General features: G+C 32.8%; 1 protein-coding gene across 4 annotated transcripts in view; it reads right to left on the bottom strand.

Annotated features, from left to right (window-relative positions):
• LOC114325217 (Ca(2+)/calmodulin-responsive adenylate cyclase) overlaps positions 1–24,465 on the bottom strand; it is an 897,698-nt gene that overhangs the window by 276,900 nt on the left and 596,333 nt on the right. For 3 of the 4 annotated variants that reach the window (XM_050642766.1, XM_050642767.1, XM_050642769.1), the window contains exon 9: positions 6,482–6,664. In XM_050642766.1, the coding sequence (XP_050498723.1) occupies positions 6,482–6,664 (183 nt within the window). The remainder of the gene's footprint in view (positions 1–6,481; positions 6,665–24,465) is intronic. The other variant, XM_050642770.1, reaches the window with a different exon arrangement.

The raw sequence follows: 24,465 nt of genomic DNA, 5'->3' as shown, positions 1-24,465 counted from the left end.
CTCGAAAACGGTTAAATTTAGCGAGATGAATGTATTATACCTTTTTTAAGTAAACATATTAAGAGAATAAAAGTTTTGATTCAAAAAGTATGTAGAGTGGGTAATAAAAAAATTGAACATAATAAATAAGCGCTGAAAGGCGCACGTGGCGCCCTCTGGGTAATACATCATTTTTGGTGGCGAATTTAGATTTCTCATCCCAGAAAACCCCCGTTTACCAAATTTCGCGTTATTATCCCTTGCCTGTTAGGAAATATTCAAGAATAAATAAAATAAAAGTTTGACTTTGACACCCTGTATTTCGGTTATTATGAACTTTCGTACTAAGGTAAGTTAGCTTAAATCGACCTATTTTAACCTCAGGAATCTAAGGTTAAGCTATGGCCCATTCTTTACCAAACACCCTGTATATACCAAAAAATTATTATTTAAAAATAAAAATCGACGTTTCGGGATTTATCTTCAGAGTCGCCCATTCTCGAGAAAATTAATTTATTCCAACTCAAACGTCCTCACTGCATAAATGAATATAAGTAATCTGCTTGATCTCTTAGTCGGCTAGCAGACATTACGTTTTTTGTATTTTAACAAGTATGACAGAAATTTTTCAGACGCAGTAGTATAAAATTCCTAGTTGATCTGCCAGTTTTAATTGGGTTTGATGGAGTTGACCAGTGGACAAGCTGTAATATGAGAGATGAGACAGTAGAAATAATAGAAGTAAGGAATAGAATAAACAAGAAAATGAAGAATGATAAATATTCCGATAACAGAGGTATAATTCGATATCGTCGGCATATTTTGAAATAATTTTATTAAGGAAATAAGATATAAAATATCGTAACTTATGAATGATGTGAATAATAGCTCATAAACAGTTATTCATTTCTGTTTGCTACAACGATTTAACAACATGAACAATTTGTAACCATTTATTTTTAATTTTCAGCAAGATATTTTTTAAAATTTTCCAACTCGTTACTTGAGATTTGCTACGTTAGAATCAGTATGTGTAATATAATTTGGACGTATTGCAAATATTTGAACACATTTTCAATATAAAGCAGCGCACTCTGTACAAAGATAGAAATTAAATACTTCCGACAATTAAAAAATTTTCTTAACCTTTTAAGTCTTACCGTCAACCACTCGTTGAGTTTTTACTTCTTCGTGACTAGATGATTAGTTAATTCCGCATAACTGCAGATATTCTTTAAAAAATTCTTTACAATTACACTTAACATTTTTTTATTTTTTTTTTGTAATTAATAGAATTTCCGCATCCGCAGCCCATTGACAGCTTGTAAGTAACTAAAGTAAATGATTATAAGAACTCTGTAAGTATGTTTTTACTAAAATATAGAAAAAACAAATGTGTAAATAATATATTCTTTAATCGTGCAGAGTTCTCTATAAGCCATTATTAATGTTAAATCTAGGAAATAAAGCAACTGGTCGTAGCAAGAAAAAACTTTTATGCAAAATATCCCTAACCTTTTATTGTTTGTCTTGTATTTTAACTTGAATATTATGTTTATATGGGATTACGACATAATTGATTGAAATGAAAATTATATATTTAACTAATGTTTGACGTTTTGATTTTTACTCCGAAAATTGTTTCCAAAAAAATAATATTAAAAAATTCTGCGAAAAATGTATAAACCAACCATATTGTTAGCAGATTATTTTTTCTCAAAATTTAATTGAAAAAAAGGGTGGTGTTTGTACCCTTGAGATATCAGATTCTGACTGTTTTGTGTGTTTTTTGTAATATGTATTTGTTTGTGTATTATGCGTTTGTGTAATGAGTGTTTAGGTATACTCCATCTAATTTACCTACCGTTGCACGTCATCCTCGTCATAGCCCGTGACGTCACATGATACCAACAAGAAATATTTAGGCGGTAGGTGTGCTCTTTTTTAAAATCACTTTGCCGAGTACACTGGCATTACAGCCACTAGACATATTTTATTATATACGCGTAGAAATAATATTTAAATATTTCTATTAATGTTAACTTAAAGAAATACACAATAATATGTTTCATTTAATTTGTATAAATGGATTATAAAGCGTTTATATGAAGCACATTTGTTCGGAATACACTGTAACTATAATCGAACGAAGGTAATATTTTGGCATAAATTGGTAACATTTATTTGACAGTTGCGGCGATGACACTTCATATTTGTTTATATTCTTTACTATAAGTATTTGTTTCATTATATTTACTGTTTTTATGTTGTAATTTAATGTACTTAATTCTTGTTTTCTATTTCTAAAGTTTTTATTTATTTACATTGAATATTAATTTGTTTTGCTGTATAATCCACTTCCGCAAAAATTGTGTGACGTATTTGATTTAAAATGAATTCAAGAATTTTTTGTAATTGGGCAACAATGTCAACTTAGATCTCTAACGTAGATAATGACGTGCAACGGTAAGTAAATTAGACAGACTGTATATATGTTTATGTATTGTGTGTCGCATATGTATTGTGTATAAAAGTAGATAATATGTCTTCGACTTTCTATTAATTGTTATTGTTGGTATATTCTTATTGACTTCTTCTTTTAGCATTAGCAAACAAATCCTGTTCAGACATTCGCATTGATAGATTTGCATTTTTTTTTCTCATTAAGTAGTAAGAAAGTTTCTTCTTTGATTTTTCGCGCCAGTTTCTTTCATGGTTATTAATGCATCTTTCCATTGTACTGTATGGTTGTTTTCATATCTGTGATGTATGTTTCATGCTCATTTATGCTGATATTTAATGGTCTTGCTGTTTCTCCCACCTATAAATTATTTAATTCACAGGGTATTTTATAGATTCAGTTTTTTAATCTTTCTTGTGTATTGTTGGGTTTGGTTTTGGACAGGGTAGATCTATTGTATTGGTTGTTTTGAATCTTGTTGTGATGTACATACTTATTCTCCATTTTCTATCCGTTTTAATTTTTCTGGTAAGTCATTTACATATTATGGTGTAATTATCTTTGAATCTCTTCTTGTGAGTGTTTCTGGATTGCTTGTGGTGGTTTGTTGCTTCCAATCTCCAGTCTTGCTAAATATATTTCACATTGTTTCTAAATGACAATAGGGTAATCATTTTTTGTCAAAACTTTTGTTTTTTTACTCCCGAGACAAGGAATTTCATTAGATTAAAGAAAGGAAACAACAAAACATCAGAAGCAATCCAGAAACACTCACAAACAGGGTTTAAAAGATGAAAATGATACCTTATGTAATGGGCTTATTAAAAAAAGTAAAAAGGATAGAAAATACGTACACACAACGACATTCAAAACAACCAATACACTGAGATCTATCCTCTCCAAACCAAACCCACCAACACACAAGAAAAATCAAAGAACTGCATCTATAAAATACTCTGTGTTTATACATATACAGATCAACATATATATATATATATATATATATATATATATATATATATATATATATATATATATATATATATATATATATATATATATCAAAATCAGAGACATCGACAAATCACATATATGCAAACATGCCTGGGACAATGATTACAGAGCATAGTGGAAATATACATAAATAATCATGAAAGTCATAGACATGAAAAAGAGAGAGAAATCAAAGAAGCAGGTACCACCATATCCTATTATCGAAAGTCGGAGACATATCATCTGCAACCACACACAATGCATATAAAACACACAATACACAAACATATAATACATAAAGATACATTACATAAAAGAAATAATACATAAACAAGTAATACAAAAAATACACAAAACGGTCAGCATTTGATATAAATAGGGTAAAAAAACAACCCTCAGACCTTTTCAGCTAAAAGCAAGGCATTTGCCTACATTTTTCCGTAATTTTTTAAAATAATCTTTTGTTGAAAACGATTTCTTGGATGAAAATCAAAATCACAAACAGTGGTTAAAAATGTAATTGTCATTACAATCAATTGCCTCTTAATCCCATATAAACATATATTTTACTTAGACATGCCACAAGAAAACAGTGTCAGAACATTTTTGTTTTTAATAGTTAAATAAAAATTACACTATTAATATAAACTGTGCTAAAGATTGGAGATTACAATAAATAAAGTATGTTTACACCATAACGGGAAATTGCAGCCGAGCGCCAAGGTACCTCATCGAGGAAGTACCGAAGAAAAAAGATAAGCTACGAATCCATGGCTGGAATAAGTTATAAAAATATTATTACTATCCGACTGTTAGTCAAAGAATTTCATACTTACATATTTTATATCCATCTAATAATAAAACACACATCCGCAATTATTGTGTATTCATATATTAAATATTACTCTATTAAACAAATATGTAAACATTAGTAGAGAAATCGTATACTGGTCTATATTACCCAGTTGGTGTCGATATAGTACATTCACCGACAAAAACATTGCATATTTTATTTTCAAAAATAGTTTTTTGTGATATAGATGTTATTTCAATGTGAAAGATGATGCTATGCAAATTATAGACAGCGAAACCAGTCGTAATAATACAATAAATGATTGTGATTACGTCTCTCTTTTATTTTCATTCTGTATGAATTCACATATGCAACCCATTCAACTACAAAAATAATAAAGTCCATATGTCCTCAAAACAAATGAAAACAAACAAAGAAATTAAACTAGTCCATATGTCCTCAAAGCAAATGAAAACAAACAAAGAAACGGCTATCTTTGTTAGCCGAAAAGGCATAATACACAATATTTGTAATTTTTACAGTATTTCTTCTACTTGTATAGACGCTTCTATAGACGCTAAATTTCTTAATCATTTTAGGCACGATAAGAGCCTATAACTTAAGTAGTAGAATCTAAAAGAAAACGTATGTACACTGTGCCGTCACTTTTTAGTGGCACATGTTATGAACGGGATACATAAATTAAAAGGTATAATACCCTCTCTCACTCCCAGCATTAAATTTTTTTTAAGTTCTATATGATTAACAAATAAGATTTAGCGTAATTTTAACCCACCACCCCTTTCCCCATCATCAAAAACTTCATTTTTCGGTTTTATTATTTTTTAGTTGAGATGCAATAAATTTTTACATTTCAAAAAATTTACACGCGTATTTAAGGCTTTTACATAACATGAATATTTTTTATAGACTCATAGGTTGAGTGAACATAACCTAAAATTTTTTTTTTTAAAATAGCGTATAACTTTTTTTTGGGGACGGCTGCAGGTCTAATTTTTTTTAGTCTTGCGTATTTTATCAAACACTATATTTTTAATTTTTTTCAGATTTTTCCGTAAGGTTCGCCACTTTCAAAAATCCGAAAAACTGTTTTTTATGGGGTTTTTGGGGATTTTCCCTGTTATATAGACTTCATAATAGATCAAATCAATTTCTTTTTTATAGGTTATAATATGTAAATTAAAGTAACTAAGTCCTTTAGAACATTTAAAAATGGGAGAAACACGTTCAAACCCCCCAAAACCCCTAAAAAAACTGTTTTTTGGATTTTTGAAGGTGGCGAGCCTTACGAAAAAATCTGAAAAAATTAGATATATAGTGTTTGATAAAATACACAAGATTAAAAAAAAATAGACCTGCAGCCATCGCCCAAAAAATACGATTTTTTCCAAAAAAAATTTTTAAAATTATTTGAGAACACTCAGCCTATGGGTATATAAAATATAGACAGGTTTTATAAAAGCCTTATGCCTGTGAATGTTTTGAAATTTTAAAATTTATTGCATCCCACCTAGAAAAAATAAAAACCAAAAATGAAGTTTTTGATGGTGGGGGAAGGAGGTGGTGGGTTAAAAGTACGCTGCATCTTATTTGCTAATCACATTAAACTTAAAAAAATGAAAAAAAAATAGCTCTGGTAGTGAGGGAGGGTAACTTTTAATTTGTTTATCCCGTCCATAAGTGGAAAGTTTGATGCGCAACTGTCGACGCATCTGCCACTAAAAAGTGACGGCGCAGTGTTCATATGTTTTCTTTTAGGTTATACTATTTAAGTTACAGGTGCCTAAAATGATTAACAAATTTCACCTATACCGGCTCTTAGTCTACATTAAGTATTTTGATAGTCTGTGATAAGTAAAATTACACAAAAAGCGCTCCAGATAGTTGTGACTTAAATATAGCTATACAAAAGTTCACAGTGAAAAAATTAACAAAGTAAAAATACTTGGCATAAAATATGCAATATTTTGTTATTTAAATGTCCGATAAATTTATCTACGGTCGGGATTTAGATTTAAAGTCTCCACTGCGAATCTTCAATCATGAAGAAGATAAACTAAAGTTAGTTATATTACCCAATGGCGCTATTAGTTAATCTGTAGTAAATAATAAATTCATTAATTAAAGCTACTAGTATTCGCAGAACAACTGTTATTCACATGTTCAACAACCGTTGCTTTATTTCTATTTTGTAAGCTTGTCTTGAATATAAAATAATAAATAAATTTGCTCACCTTCCTAGCGTTCGTCGCCTTGAGATCCGTCTGCAGCGCCATATTGGAGAAAGGCACCTCCATGGAGTACTTGATGGAATGAAGCAGCTGCACCACGACGTTGGAGACGTTCTTGAAGGACAGCTTCCTCCGCTGGGCAGCACCCAGAGCCGATCGAACCTGCAGCGTGTTGAACAACAGTGGCTGGAAGAGAACCGCCGGGGAGTGCCGGGGGGAGGGCAAAGGTTAGTCACACGGGGTTAGTTCCAACATGCGAGCGGGCTAAAGCTCTCTAATATGATGGTGAATGAAGTTGATAGGCGAAATGTTGAGAGTATAAAACAAACTCTACATAATTTGATAATAGTATTAATGTAAAGAATATTTATATTTATTACAAGGAATTATAACGAATATAAGTAAATATATCCTTAGACATATAGATCAGAGAATATACATCAATGTATTGGCTGATCTTTTATAGATGAATAAATATATGACCATCAAATTAAATTTTACATAACCTACAACATTTGTCACCTAGCAGCTATAATAAGGTTTATCCAGTAGTTGACACCATATAAATTTAGTGTTTTATAACGTTTCAATGTTATACTAAAACCAGAAAAACTGTCAAAAAGTTCCTATCAAAACAAACCACAACACAAAATTAGATGCTCTTTGAACTATTTTTTGCAATCAACATTTTAATAATAGTTAATTGTTTAGTTCAGACTAGTTCAGACTACAACTTAAAAAATTAAAAATGTTTCTAGCTTCTCAATAAATGCTTCCCAATAATAAATAAAATGTAATAATAAAAGAAAATTAAAAAATTTTAATTAACTTTTTAATTCCTTTGTTGCTTATTCGATCTTATCTGCCTTTTGTCATTTTTACATGTTTCGATGAAATGCGACAAACGTAATAAAGTTACACAAAAACAATGACAAAATAAAAATTCAAAGAGGTGTCAGACAGGGTGATACACTATCACCAAAACTTTTTATAACTGCCATAGAACGTGCTTTTAAAACCCTGATTGGGGTCATAAAGGGATAAGTGTCGACGGGGAAAGACTGCACCACCTGAATTATTGGCATCACCAATGAGACATAGTTTTAATAGAAGATGACCTATGCGAAGTCAACACTATGTTAGAAGAACTGGAAAGAGCCTGTAAAGAACTTGGTTTATAATAAAAAAATATCCACAACACAAAATGCATGACTAAAAGGCGAAGTAGAACTTCGTTAATAAATACATATACCTTTTTTTTTGGGAGGTGAGAATCTTCTAAAGACTTCTGGGAAGGTGTCCCAGGTTTGTTGGATTCAACTCTCTACGCCGTAGCGAGCCGCCTACCAACTAAACTCACCTCTTTCTCCAACCGGCAGGCCAGGAACCGACCTTAGCGGGCATAGCTCTGACCCACCAGCTTTGCTCGTCACCCCCATCTAGCACTCTCTGCGTGCGCTCTGTGACTTTCATGGCAACCCGGTCTCACCACCCCATCCACGCATGCAGCCAGCCAGGGAAATACATATACCTTCAACATTAAATTAGAATAAACAAGGACAACTAAACCGTTGAGGTATTAAGAAGAATAGCATATGGATGTGCAGCATATGGAGCTCTTAACAACGTATTTAAAGACGGCAACATACCGATTAAGCTGAAGCGGAAAGTCTTCGATCAATGTGTTCTGCCAGTAATGACCTACGGTGCAAAAACAATGGTGTCTCTGCTAAAAAACAATACTTCAAAGCTAAGAATAGCACAAAGAAGGATGGCGCGTTCAATGATAGAATCACAAACGAAGGCCTACGAAACAGAACCAGTGTTACAGATGTTGTAGAGAGAGCTTTCTGTGATATCGAGCATTAGGTGACTTGGTGTGCTGAAGGATCTCCTAAAAATTGTGGTGCTCATTTGAACGTCCGAGAGTAACAAAGCTTTCTCATTTTCTTAAAGAGATGTTCATTCAGACCTAGCTTTTTTATGTGTTCTCGGAGGTTCTTCGGAATTACTCTAGTAGTGGAGATAATAATAGGTGTCTGTGTACGTTCCATTTACGGTTATCAGATTTAGCCATATGGCCCACACTCTCTCTACGGGAAAAATGGAATCATCTCAGATACCTACGCTATTAAAAGGATTGAGCTCTGTTGAGACTATTTCCATGTTATTCAGCCCTAGGTGGTCATTCCATTTATTACTATTATTATAATTTAGTCCATGTGGTGAGACCGCTCCCGTCTGAAAAAATTTCTGATTCGATTTCTTTGTGGATTCATATTCAAAAATGTCCCCTTTAAACAAATTTGAAGGGTGCCGGGCGGAATTTTTGGGCAGAAATTGTTTAAACAATTTTTTAAACAAATACAAAAGATCACCTTTTTTTGCTCTGGAACATATATTTATAGATTTTTTGGGTTATTTTAAACAAGAATGGTATCTTGTAATTTTTCTTAAAAATTGATAGTTTTCCAGTTATAGGCGATTTAAAATCTGAAAAATTCGAAAATACTCATTTTCGAGGTTTAAAAACTCATATTTAAATTAGTATTTTTGAGGTTGCCAGATACTTAAATTGAAGATTAAACATTCAGCTTCAAGATTCTGAAGAGTGATCGCGTCTAACCTTAATTTATACCGTTGTTTTTTAATTGTTAAATATGCGTGTTTATCCGATTTTTTGCCGGTGCGGCGAGCTCTATTTCAAAAATCTCCTATTTTCCCCCGAAAAATATTTTTTCTAGATTCTTTGGGATATTCTAAATAAAATAATTTTCTTGGCATTTTTCTCAAAAGTTAATAGTTATGAAGTTATAAGCGATTTAAAATCCGAAAAATGACAAAAAAACGCATTTTTGGATTTTAAATCGTTTATAACTTTAAAACTATTAACTTTTGAGAAAAATGTTAAGAAACTTATTTTATTTAGAATATCCCAAAGAATCTAGAAAAAATATTTTTCGGAGGAAAATAGGAGATTTTTGAAATAGAGCTCGCTGCACCGGCAAAAAAAAATCGGATAAACACGCATATTCAACAATTAAAAAACAAGGGTATAAAGGTTAGAAGCGATCACTCTTCAGAATCTTGAAGCTGAATGTTTAATCTTCAATATAAGTGGCTGGAAACCTCAAAAATACTAATTTAAATAATATGAGTTTGTAGGCATCGAAAATGCGTATTTTCGCATTTTTCAGATTTTAAATCGCTTATAACTCGAAAACTATCAATTTTTGAGAAAATTTACAAGATACCTTTCTTGTTTAGAATGACCCACAAAACTTAAAAATATATGTTCCGGAGCAAAAAAACGTGATCTTTTGTATTTCTTTAAAAAAACTGTTTAAACAATTTCTGCCCAAAAATTCGGCCCGGCACCCTTCAGATTTATTTAAAGGGGACATTTTTTGAATAGGAATCCATAAAGAAACCGAATCAGAAATTTTTCCAGACGGGAGCGGTCTCATCACATCGACTAATTGGCAAATTCACCCTTAAAGGCACAATAAGCAACTTTAATCAGTTTTTTTTCGTGTTCTCTTTATTTTCTCTGTATGTACTTTGTGTCTGAAAGTGTTTTTGCCTGTGTTGTCTGTTTCGTTTATATTTTTGTTTTTGAGGACTTTTTGAATTTCAGTTATCCATGGTATTAGTTGTTTTAGTGGAGTTGTGTACGACAGGATTTTGTTGTTAGCCTATTTCCTGGTAGTCTTTCTAGGTGTTCGAAGAATTTCATACGACTTTTGCTGATGCCAATTTCTAAGATCGGGAGTTTTTCGACTGTTTTGTTCGATTGTAGTCTATATTTTGATTTATAGCTTCCGTTTGTGTAGCACCGATATTATTTATGTTATCTTTTGTTCTTCTGTAATATTTCGCCTGTCTAAAATATTTTCGGCTGAATGACGAAAAAAAAAACATCCAATTTAAATACCTAATCCAAAACTATCTAATTGCTTTTGTAAATGACTCAAATTATTTTTCTAAGTTTTTCTTGTAATATCATTAGATAAATTATAATAAACGTCTCGACAGCATGTGACCACAGTTAATGGATGGCACAGGCCTTGCATGAAGAGAAATCGATACAAATATACATCACTCAGAGATTAGTGCAACGGTTCAAGGAGGGAAGCTGCCTGTTCAAGCCCTTGATCAATAGGGTAGAAGCAATTTATTGTTTGACCTGGAAAACGTGTCATGCCTCTTTTTTAGAACATAGGTTGTTAATATTTACAAAGAGCATATCGTGGTAAATCTATAGATATTTTTTTAATATACCTGCAGTGGACTGGGTTATTTTAAACTCGTGTTCATATTTATTGCTAGTAGTTTTCCTGCATAAACTAAGCTTTCTTTCCTTGTCGCCCACAATATCTTCAGTGGTATTGATATATGTATGAATATTTTCTGGAGATAATCAGCTTTACTATTTTTATTCAACGTTTGTTCTTAAGATAATCTTAATCTCTTTTATGCTCTCAGCGCATCTTCTATTTTGGCTTCTTTTTATTCTATACCTTAAACGAAATAGTAGATGTAGTAGTGCCTTTTGACTATCTACAATTAGTGTATCTTATGCTTCCTTTGAATGGCTGTTTTAGAAAATATCTGTATTTTCCTGATGGCGTTTTTACTTAACTCTACACACCTTCTTTGCTTCTTATGTCTGCCACTAGAGTTATCCAGATACAAAAACTTTTATATAATTTGACATCACAAGTTGTATCTGTAATTGTAATAAAATTATTCTTTTCTATCAGCTACAATACGCTAATGCCTATTTGTTGCATACTAGATAGATAGTCTATAGATAGACTATACTATAGTCATTATTGTTGCTTTCTTCTTTGTCTCGAGTATCACATGTCACTATAAAAGAACAAAGACAATAGAGTAAATTAAAATGCGAAACCAGATGCATTATGGGAAGTCTAATATTATTATTGTAAAGTCAGAAGTGCTAGATTAAGATGGCTGAAAGTATTATATCTGAATCGAGATAAATAAACAGAAACCAGAAGGTCAGCAACTCAGAAGAAGACCACGAAAGAGATGAATAGATAACGAAGAGGGCAAAATCTAGTAGCTTGGTATCAGAATGTGGCGGTGTCGAATCTAAGCTAAGCATCTAAAAAGTCGTAATGAATTTTTTTCGATTCTCATACTATAATAATATAATTGATATATTATATCAATTAAGTGAGCGGCCGTGGAGTAACGGCATAATCGCTGGCCACATACGCCAGTGCACGTGGGTTAGAGCCCTGTCAAAGACAAACCATTTTCATTTCCAATAATGACACGAGCCGTCTGACCGTGCCTCGGAGAGCACGTAAAGCCGTCGGTCCCCCTGGGCTAGTGTACATCGGCACTAGTTACTTAAAACAGGGTTAAATATGTAAATGGCGCCAGAACTGTCCGAAAGGATCTCCCCGGCAAAAATGCCATACGATATTATTATTATTATTATCAATTATGATTTCACTACCTGTATCATAATGAACTTCATTATGATACAGATTTTTAACCAATACAATCGCGATAATATGGCACTCGCGATGAAGGTGGCATACGCGCAGTGACCAATGGCGAACAAACTGACAAACTACTTAATTTGTTTGCGTTACAAAATCAATAAAATCAATAAATGAATATATGTTTTGTTGTGAATGATCATGGAAAAAATCGTGTATACAACTTGCATTTAATTATCATTATGAAGTTCGTATTCTATACAAAACTCGCCACTAAGCGGCTCGTTTCGTATCCGTCATACTCGCTTCATAATGATCATCATTAAATGCTCGTTGCATAATAATATACTATTTTTCAATGATTTGCAGAGTTGTATGGATTAATGCAGAGTTGTATGGTAATTTATTTTATAGAATATGATATTCTATATAAAAAAAATTCGGTCTATTCTATGATTCGCTTTAAGCTGCGGTTAAGGAATTTAAAAAAGGGCAAATAAAATGTTGTATACCAAATCAATACAGTAGAAATTAATCTCATAAGATTTTTTTCACTCTCATCATACCACGTAACTACATACCTACATACATTACCTTCTATTACTATTAATTGCATCTGTCTAAATAATAAAGAACATTCAATTTTGTGAAGTTGTTTCGACTCCGATTAACAGTGCATAAGATATTTTTAGCTATTTATAGAATTAAAATATTATATTTATATATCCTAGCATATACAGTGTGTCAAAGCCAAATAGAATATATCCATTATTTCGTGAATGAGCGATTTTGGAAATAAATCCCGAAACAAGTCGATTTTTATTTTACATTGTCATTTTTTGGCATATATCATACTAGTGACGTCAGTTGTCTGGGCGTGATGATGTACCTAATGATTTTTTTAAATAAGAATATGGATCATATGCTAGCTCATTTAAAAGGTAATTCTCTATTCAGTAATATAAACATTAACATAATTATTTATACAGAGTGTCCAAAAATTTTTTTTGAATTAAATTAATTGAGACAAAAAGAAGAATGTGAGTAAGATGTTTAATTCAAAATACATTGTACTGCTGCCAGAAAACAGAAATACATTGTTTATTTGAGAAATAAACATTGCTTTCGCTTTAATTAAATATTCAAACTGACAAGAGGCAGGTGAGTGGCAGCTTGAACATTTAATTTAAGCGAAAACCAATATTTATTTGTAAAATAAACATTTTATTCATGTTTTCTGATAGCAATAAAATGTATTTTGAATTAAATAAATTACATCTTCTTCTTGATGTCCCTATCCGTGACGAATGTTGGCGATCATCATGGAAATCTTCACTTTATCTGCAGCAACGCGGAAAAGCTGCACAGATGTTGTGTTGAACCAGGTTCTGAGGTTCTTTAATCAGGATGTTCTTCTTCTTCCTGGACCTCGCTTTCCAAATATTTTACTTGCAGGATGGCTTGTAGGATAGCATATCTGGATTCATTTCGCATAATGTGTCCAAAGTATTCCAACTTTCGAGATTTGATGGTGGTTAGTACTTCTCGGTTCTTCCCCATTCTTCTAAGAACCTCCTCATTTGTGACCCGATCAGTCCATGGGATTTTAAGAATTCTCCGATATAGCCACATCTCAAATGCTTCCAATTTTCGGCACATATCCTCGTTCAAGGTCCATGATTCAACACCATAAAAAAGGACAGAGAAGACATAACATCTCAGCGTTCTTACTTTTATACCAAGAGAAAGGTTGTGGTTCTTGAAAAACGCCCCCATACGGTTGAAGATTGATCTAGCTTTTCCGATGCGCGCTCTTATTTCTTGGTTATTGATCCATTCTTCATTTATTATGGTGCCGAGGTAGTTGTAGTGCCTCACTCTTTCTACAGGGGTTTGGTTGATATAGAGTTGACCTTATGTTATCTTTTTCTTGTTGACGATCATAAGCTTTGTTTTCTTTACGTTTATATTGAGTCCATATTGTTGACTGTAATACGTGATTTTGTCCATGAGGACTTGTAAGTCTTCTAGGTTGTCCGCAAATACTATGGTGTCATCTGCATACCTGATATTATTTAGCCGGTACCCGTTTAGTAGAATACCTTTTTCAGTTTCGTGCAAAGCTTCGATAAATATTCTTTCAGAGTAAAGATTGAAAATTAGGGGGGACAAAATGCAGCCTTGCCTCACTCCACGCATGATTTTGACATATTCGGTGAGTTCACCGTCAACTCTGAGGTTTGCAGTCTGATTCCAGTAAAGGTTGCTAATTATTTTCAGATCTTGGTTGTTAATTCCTGCTTCTATTAGTATTTGCATCATCTTGGCGTGTTGTACTCGATCAAACTCCTTCTCGTAATCAATCAGACATGCGTATACGTCGTAATTTACGTCTCTGCATCTCTGGAATAAGACTTGTATTGAAAACAAAGCCTCTCTCGTACCAACAGCATTTATGAACCCGAACTGGTTGGGCGAAATTTGACTTTCACATAGCTTGTAAATTCTCGTATGGATTACCTTAAGGAACAATTTTAGGAGATGACTCATCAGGCTTATCGTACGGTATTCTTCGCACTTTTTGGCTCCTGTTTTTTTTGGAAGTGCAATAAACTCAGACTTCAGCCATTCTGTTGGTATTTGTCCAGAGTTGTACATGTTGTTGAATATCTTTGTGATTATTGCTATTGATTCGTTGTCCATCAGTTTGAGTAGTTCTGCTTGTATATTATCGGGACCTGCTGCTTTGCCATCCTTTAGCTGTGTTATGGCAGAATAAACTTCCTGCTGTAATATTCTTGGTCCATCATTCACCTCTTCTTTTAGCTCAAAAGTGTTATCTCTTTGGTCTTCAAATAGTTTTTCTAGATATTCTTTCCACGTTCTGATTTTACTCTGTTTATCTAGGATGATGTTTCCGTCAGAATCAGTTAGATTTCCTCTTTGTCTCCGTCTTAGTCCACCTGTGAGTTCTTTAACTTTCCTATGTACATTGTGACTATCCTACATAAATTACATACATTCTACTTTTTGTGTAAATTCTTTTGATTAAAATGTTTTTTGGACACCCTGTATAAATAATTATGTTATTGTTTCCTACTGAATAGAGAATTTAACTTTTCAAAGAAGCTAGCACAAGACCCCTATTCTCATTTAAAAAAATCACCGATTACATCATCACGCCTAGATGGATGACGTCACTAGTATAATATATATGTACCAAAAAAATTATAATTTAAAAATAAAAATCGACCTTATTCGGGATTTTTCTTAAGTCGTCGGTTGATGAAATAATGAATTTACTTCATTTGGCTTTGTCACACTGTAAAACTTCTCGATAAACACGATATTACTATTAATACCTAGAATTCTTTACTAACTTCTTTAAACATCAGTTAAAAGTTTTTAATTTCCTATCAAAGTTAAACTCAGTTACGTTTTCCGCTTCCCAGCAGTCTGCTTTTATTTAGTTTATATCAGATAAAACCAAACAGGAAACTATAGGAGATATCTTTGACGTAACTACATAAACCTTATTATTGCCTCGATCATTTCGGATAAGTAGTTGCATAAGCGGTATGGCGTATAGAGTATAGAGCGAAGAGTAGAAACAGAGATATTGTAATGCGAATGAGATTGACGTTGTTTGAGTAGGCCAGTAAATACTGTTTATTTTGTTATTGAGTTAAATTAAGTGCATATCTAAATATATCGTAGTGAAGGATGTTTGTTTATTATTATGCATGAATATTCCTTATAGTACGGGATCCGAATAAAAGGTCGAAATGTACAATGTACCCATCTGCTTGCCGGATGAAACATTTTTTTTTATTAAATTTCATACATAGACTAATATTTCTAGCATGGGTTGCCTATCAAAATCGTGTCATAGCTATCCTTATGGGGAGCCGTAGGGGTTGAAATCAACATTTCAAGCACATTTTTGTGAAGTTTTTTGAAAATATAATAAAATTATTTTATTTTTAAATTAAGTAAGCGTAATTAGTATTACTCAAAGAATACTCAAAATAAATTCAAGGAAAAATATTGAAAAATAAGCCAACGGTAGCAAATTTTTAAAGACAGCTCAAAAAAACAATAAATTTTGCGGTGGACATCAGAATTTATCATTGGATCAAGGCAGACAAAAAATTCAAAAATATTTTATTAACTTATGGGTTTCTCGAGGTAACGCTGTCAAGTTTCTTTTAGTTTTAATGATCTTTGACTTATTAGTATCACTCATAAGTCAAAACAACGAAATTTTTTACAGAAAAAATGGTGAAAATCAACATATTTATTATTGTTAAACAAAATATAAGCACAAAACAAAAAATACCTCGACAGTATTACTTCAAGAAATGTCTAAACAAAATATATACAAAATTCCAGGTGAGTTGGTCAAGTAGTTTTTGAGTTACAATATCTACAGGCTTTGAAAAAAGCAGTTTTGGGAAAAACTCTTTTAAAGTATTGTCAACTTTTATTTTCAATTTTTTTGTCTGTCAAATCGTAAAGTGATGCACACCAGAATATGTTTTTGAATCGCGGGATAATTTACAAAAGAAAATGAGAACAGCTGTTGACCGTTTCTCACTACGCTCAAGCGCGCTGGCGCGAAGATGCTGCAAAGCGAGTCGAAGGTAGGGAGATACTGTTGAATATCCCTATCTTCGACTCCCTTTGCAGCAGGTTCGCGTCAGCACGCTTGAACGTAATGAACAACGGTCAACAGCCGTTCTCATTTTCTTTTGTAAATTACTCGGCGGTTCAAAAAGATATTCCGGTGTGCATCATTTTACGATTTGACAGACAAACTGAAAATAAAACAGAAATTGAAAATAAAAGTTGACAATAGGTACTTTAAACGCTTTTTCCTCAAAACTGCTTTTTTCAAAGGCTGTAGACATTGTAACTCAAAACTACTTGACCGACCTACCTGGAATTTTGTATATATTTTCTTTAGACATTTTTGTATATATTGTTCTATAACGCTGTCGATATATTTTTTGTTTTATCCTTATTTTTTATTTAACAATAATAAATATAATAAATATGTTGATTTTCGCCCTTTTTTGTGCAAAAAATTTCGTTGTTTTGATTTCTGAGTGACACCAAAAAGTCAAAAATCGTTATCACTAAAAAAACTCGACAGAGTTATCTCGATAAACATATAAGCTAATAAAATATTTTTCAATTTTCTGTTTACCATGATCCAATGAAAAGTTCGGATGTCCACCACAAAACCCATTTTTGTTCCGAGGTGTCTTTAAAAATTTGCCACCGTTTTCTTATTTTTTAATATTATTCCTTGAAGTTTCTTTGTGTATTCTTTGAATTATACTGAATACGCTTATTTAATTTAAAAATAAAATAATTTTATCACTTTAAAAAAAATTCACAAAAATGAGCTTGAAATATTGATTTCAACTCCTACGCCCCCCTTAAGGATAGCTATGACACGATTTTGATAGGCAACCCATGCTGGTAAAGTATCCCACCTAAGTAAGTTGCCTGGACAACCAGAAATTGTAAAACGATCAATAATCTCTAATTACAAACTGGACTTCATCCTGACCGGACAAGAAAGGCGGTCGCAAAAAAAAAGTGAAACGACATAGCAGAAACCTTTACGGCTGATTACAAAAATCCATTACAAAGATATTCGATAGAGAAGAGAAAACACTGACGTTTGTAAGATGTAACGTTTTCAAGATATAAAAGGAAATATTATAAACTTATTTTTTTTAATTGTACATTTTTTTTTAATTTCATAGTACATTACTCTTTATGTGATGTTTGTACGTTTATTCACCAATAAATAAAGAATATTGTACTATATTTAGAAAATTTTCTTGCACTTGCACTTTACAATATCATAACATGTAAACAGTATTTGTTTTCACAAGAAGGAAATACTGGCCTACAGAGCATATATGAGAGAACAGGTAATAAGTGGGAGCTTTATGTAATAAAACTCCCAACAGGAGCAGAAAAACTATACTTCGTTTTTATTTGATACAGTTTAGTTTTTTTCAAAGACAGTTTACATTGTCTGGTTTCGCTAGAATTGCTGTAAGTTAAACGTTTTTTGTATCAACAAAAGTACGGCAGAAATATTAAAGCATAGTAAATAAATAGGGTAACTAAATAAGTATACCTTACTACAGATTAATTGACGGCAAAATAAACGAATAAATTATGCTATGGAAAACATAATATACTTTTTCTCTGAGGTCCTCCCTAGTGGAGAATTCATTTCGCTCATTAAATAATGCCTGGTAGCACCAACAGATCTTAAGCTTAAGACATGCCTTAAGCTCAGCTTACGAAACATACGCGTTGCACCATTGGGTCTTAGATCAATTTTCAGCTTGCCACAATGGATTGGTACGTGGATTGCATTAATAAGAATCGAAAATATGGTGCAACGTATGTGAGACTTAAAGCAGCCCTATCTATAAGCTGAGTTGGGCTGAGTGGAGCTTAAGATTTGTTAGTGCAACCAAGCGCAAATATGTTAACTGGATATAATTACTACTACATATCAAAAAAACGAAAATGAACTGCCCGAAATCTTCACAGTCGGAAAAGGAGTTAGACAGGGTTGTATAATGTCACCAGCGTTATTCAACATACACTCTGAAAACATCTTTAGAGAGACCTTGGATGAATCAGAAGATGGTACTGCAGTAAATGGCCAACTTATAAACAATATTAAATATGCCGATGATTTAAATATGCCAGTATTCCTGGCAGATAGTGCGCAGGGGCTCCAAAGGATGATGGATAATGTTGTAGAAACATGTAACGAATACGCCCTAAAACTAAATTGTAAGAAGACAAAAATAATGATCATTAGTAAGAACACCAACATAAACGCCCAAAGAGTGGAGAAATAAAAATTCGTATTGAAAAGTCAGATGCTTTTTTAACAGTCTTAGGAAGATTCTGTGCAACTCATCTTTAAGTATCGATATAGAGATCAAGAACTCTTAGGTGTTACGTCTTTAATATCCTCCTCTACGAATAATATCCTATCTTTAATATCCTCTTAGAAGTAGAAATCTGCAGTCTTACAGAAGATGCCAGAAAACGATTAAAGCCATTTGAAATGTGGTTCTACCGACGTATGTTAAGAGTCTCATATGTACACCATACAACCACAGTATAAAGAGGGACAGTAGAACCACTCTCCGAAAAATTGGAAGTAAAATCTGTAGTCGCGCATGGCGACCGCGCAATGTTCTTAGTCGCTTTTGCCCCACTCTCGCATTGCTAGTCGCATAGAAACGTACGAGTTTTAACAGGGAAAACCCGCATCCACCACTGGTGAATTACCAATTGCGTACTGCCGGTATTACTTCTTGAGATCAAAGTGCCGACATGGAAGAGGTTTTACTGTCCCTCTTTATACTGTGACACAACTAACATAACTATTCTCCAGAGGCTAAGAAAAGACAAAGAAATTATTAATACCGTAAAGAACAGAAAATTGGCTAACTTCGGCTACATTATGCGTAACGATAAATACCGACTGCTACAGTTGATTCTACAAGGCAAGATTGAGGGCAGAAGAGGCCCTGGACGTAGACGTATATCCTGGCTGGCCAATCTTAGGAAGTGGACTGGTCTAACGTCAACTGACTAATTTAGAGTTGCTGTGAATAGAATAACATAGGTCAATGTGGCCGCCACCATCTCTAGAAGATAGGCACCTTTAGAAGAAAATCAACAAAACAAGCTATAAAATTAAAAAACGAATAAACCTTATAATAGGGCATACCAGTAAGTTCAAAAATAATTTCACTCAAAATATATCCAAAGAAGAATTAAAATTATTATATAAAAATCACTGTTGAGGCCGATCCTCATATATGGAGCAGAAACATAGAAGGATTTCTAACCCAGAAGAATACAAGACTTTTGGAATGTGTATTCGAGCTCTGCAAAATATTTGATTTTTGACCCTTTGCTTCGTTATCGAACGTATTCGCTTCGTGTACTAAACAGATACGAAGCGAATACGTTCGATAACGAAGCGAAGGGTCAAAAATCGAGGTCCAGGGGCAGTGGCGCAAAAGATATAACTTCGAATTATACCCACTTTAATGAACCAGACCTCGTAAAGTTAGTAGATTTTTTAGACGGGGGTAAAGCAATAGACCTAACAATTTAGGACTTGGGCTAATATTTGTATATGAACATGAACTTTTATTTTTGTTATTAATTGGATCGGTTTTTACTTCGATAGAGCGCAGAAATACATCCACTTCGACGGTTAGGGAAAACAATATGCAAACGTATTCAAATAAGTAGGTCAAGAAAGCAAATTTTAGATTGTTGAGAGAACTTACAGATAATGTCTACTTACAGTAATGTCAAAACTAAGCAACGAGATTGCGGTTAGGAGGTACACAAATAGAATAAAAATAATGGAAAATAAGGTAAAAATGATACAAGGTAAAATATGTATATATAGTTTAGCTCTCCAGGCCTAGAAGGCCCATGGCTTGGTTTACTATGCCTTTCCAATCTCCTATTTGCTGCTTTATTTTTCCAATTTGTGATTTTCAGTTCTTCTATGTCATTTCAACATCTTTCTTCCATCTGGTTTTCGGTCTACCTTTCTTCTTCTTCCCTCCTATTCCTCCCGTTAGTATTCTTTTGGGAAGTCTCGTGTTTGGCATCCTTTGGATATGTCCCAACCATCTCAGTCTTTGTGATTTTATGATCCCTACTATGTTTGGTTCACCATACATCCTCTCCAGTTCTACATTTGGTCTTCTTATCCATATTCCATTCCATATCTTTCCGCCAAATATTTTTCTTAGGACTTTTCTTTCCCACACTTTAAGCATGACTTGCTCGGATTTGTTCATCGTCCATATTTCACTGGCATACAATACTATAGGTCTTATCACTGTCTTGTATATTCTTATCTTAGTCCCTCTAGATATGTTCTTATTTCTTAATAAGTTGTTTAGAGCAAAGATACAACGATTACCAGCCATAATTCTCGCTTGGATTTCTTCTTTTATATTTGGTCTCCTAGTGAATGTCGCTCCTAGATATTGGAATCTCTCTACTTCTTCGAATGTATATATTTTTGAATCTGTGCTTATTGTCAGATATTTTCCTTGTGTGTATTCTCGTTCTGTCCATTCCATATATTTAGTCTTTTCTTCGTTTATGTATATCCTTTTCTTTCTTCTTATCGCCTCTAGTATTTTTAGTATTTCTTTTAATTCTTGTTTACTTCTGGCTATCACTACTATGTCATCAGCGAATGCCAAGCATAGGTGTTTTCGTTGGTATACAAGTCCTGTCCTGTTAATTTCGATGACCATTTCAAGAAGGTTACTGAACAACAATGATGACAGTGGGTCTCCTTGTCGTACCCCTTCGCCGACCTTAAACTTATCTGTTTCCTTTCCATTTATTTTAACCCTGTTCTCTGTTTCTCTGAGTGTAACTTTTACCATCTTTATTCATTTTTCACTAATTACAATTTCACATAGTGCTTTGTATATTTCTTTTCGTTTAACTCTGTCAAAAGCTTGTTTAAAGTCGATGAATATTGCCATTGTAGATTTCCCGTATTCGTAGCTTTCCGCTTGTATCTCACGCATCAGGAAAATTTGATCCACCGTGCTGCGTCCTCTTCTGAATCCACATTGATATTCTCCTATGTCATTATCTATCTTTTGTGTTATCTTGTCTTTTATATGTACTGCAAGTATTTTATATGCAACGTTTAGTAGGGCTATTCCCCTGTAATTATGGCATAAACTTTTGCCGCCTTTTTGTGAATTGGACACAGTGTAGCTTCAGTCCATTCTTTTGGTATGTGTTCTTGTTCCCAAATTTCTTTTATCAGTTTTTCCAAATGCTTAATTAGTACTGGTCCTCCATATTTTTAAACATTTCAGCTGTTACTTCATCCTTACCTGGGCTCTTGTTTTTCTTTAGTTTCTTTATTATTTCTTTTATTTCTTTTTCATTAGGCGGTCTTTCCTGTATTTCTTCTTGATCAATATTTTCATTCGGTTCTTCTTCTTCTTCTGCATATTCTGTTGTGGGAATTTCATTTAGAAGCTCTTCGATGTATTCTCTCCATTTGTTCAGTATTTCTTCGTCGCTTACTAAATTCGTTCCATTTTTACTTTTGTAGTGTACAGATTTTCTTTGGTACCCCTTTTTCTCATTTTTACTCCTTGATATAAGTTTCTGATTTCTACATTTTTATAGTTTTCTTCTATACATTTCAATTTATCTTCGTTGTACTTTCTTTTCTTTGTTCGTTGTATTTTATCTCCATCTCTCGTGTTTTCACTTGCATCATTTTGAGCCTTAACTTATTTCTTTCATCCAATTCTATTTTACATTCTTCATCAAACCATTCTTTGTATCCATCTTTTATATTTCTATTACTGGCTTGCGCTACTTTGGTCATACATACTTTTATTTGCGTCCATTTTTGTTCGATGTTTTCATTCTCTGTAATATTTTCCAGTTCTCTAGTGACTAGTGTTTCATATTTACTTTGTTCTTCTTCTTCTGACAGTAGTCTAATAGGTTTAGTTACTTTGTACCTTTTTTTCTGTTGGTTTCTAAGAACTGGTATAACCTGTTTCAGTTGTATTCCGACTATAAGGTGATCTGTGTCTGCATCTGGTCCTCTATATGTTCTTATGTTTTTTTATACATTTTTCCATGTCTTTTCGACGAGCACATGATCTATTTGGTTTATGGTTTGCCCATCTGGTGATCTTCATGTTCCTTGGTATATTCTTTTGTGTTGAAAGTACGTACTCATAACGATCACGTTTCTTTCTTTTGCAAAATCTATTAAGAAGTGACCATTTTCATTCGTTGTTTCATGCAGACTATATTTTCCTATGGTGGGTGTGTATATTTCTTCTTTTCCTATTTTTGCATTAGCATCGCCTAGTACTATTTTTATATCGTATTTGGGAATATTTTCGAATACTGTATCTATTTGACTGTAGAAGTCTTCCTTTATCTCTATGTAAAATATGTAGAACCCCAAACAGAGAGAAACAGACAGAAATAGAGCTAGAAAATAATGATAAGATGTGTTCATACATTCCTATTGCTAATGAAAATTGGCAAGATTTTCTCTTTTTATTCTACAGCACAAATAAAATAAAAACGTACATATAGTCCTTACGTATATTACCTCCCTCATGAGACTTTCAGTAATTCACGTCGACTATTCCGGAAAATTTTCGGGGGGAGGGGGCGTTTCGTAAATATAGAGGTTTCTAAAGGTGCATCTAACAACTGGAGTGCCCTCAAGAATTTGTCGGACAATATTACCAGTCAATTTTAACATCATTTATGACTCCATAGTGCGATAAAAAGTCATAAAGTTTATACCCTCACAGCTGATTTTTGCAGGATTATTTGATAAAAATGCTTACAGTTAACTGGTAATATTATCGATTTTTAAGGGCACGCTAAATGTCGGACGCAGCAAAGTTTAGAAACCTTTATATTTATAAAACGCCCCCTCCCAAAAATTTTCCGAAATGGAAAACTTGTCCGACTTGACATGAATAACTGAATAAAAAAGTCTCATGAGGAAGGTAATAATTTTTTAATAGTGGGCCCAAGACCTAGTAATGTTTGTTATTATAATTGGTACAATGATTTAATTATTTACAAGAGACATTTACTATAAAATCATTTTATGTGCGACTCCTTTCTCCTGTACGTTACTAATGACTTAAAATGTAACTTAATTGTCTTTAATCTAAACTGTATCAAATATAATAATTGTTATGAGACCTACATAGAGCACAGCTAAAGCTTAAAGCGACATACAAATAGTGTACGGAGTCTTACTTAGTGGTTAGTCAGTCGAGTGTTGCATAAGAGGAAGGTAGCAGACAAGAAAATATAGAAACACTGTCAGCGGCGTAGGTAGTAACAAATTTGTAAAGAAAATGTCTCATTTTAAATTGTAATAAGCGCAATAATAAAAATTGTGTTAAAATTAAATTATAAATACACAGAAAAACCATTTGTAGGTGAAAATAGATACAACTTGTATGTTACTTTCATATTTTGTTACTTTTACGTTACATTCAGGAAATTATTACCATTCTAGTAATTACTGATAATTCCAGTCTATATACTTATTTTAGTCCAATTGTTGGCATCAGTGTGGTAAAAGGGTAAAAAATGGTAAAGTTTGGCGTTAATTTCAATGTGAGTTGTGGCCTTTAAAGTTGAAGAATCTGACATATTGACAAACTGGAAATTTAGAAAATTAATTAACTTTCCATGAACGACCTACCGCAAGTGACGTTAAAACGGTCTGTTGTTTTTAAGGATTTTGTAAATAAATCCAGTCAATCGAAATTTCAATTATTTCGTTCCAAAAATGATTAGATATTAATAGGTTCTACTAAACTATTAACTAAAAGTTCGTCAGTAGTAGAAGTTTCAGAAAAAAATTAATACTAAAAATTAAGCCTTTTA

This window comes from Diabrotica virgifera, chromosome 2, assembly GCF_917563875.1.
Source record: "Diabrotica virgifera virgifera chromosome 2, PGI_DIABVI_V3a".
NCBI classification, from domain to species: Eukaryota; Metazoa; Arthropoda; class Insecta; order Coleoptera; family Chrysomelidae; genus Diabrotica; species Diabrotica virgifera.
Note: the sequence above shows the minus strand (reverse complement) of the source record. Positions and strands in the feature narration are given on the sequence as shown.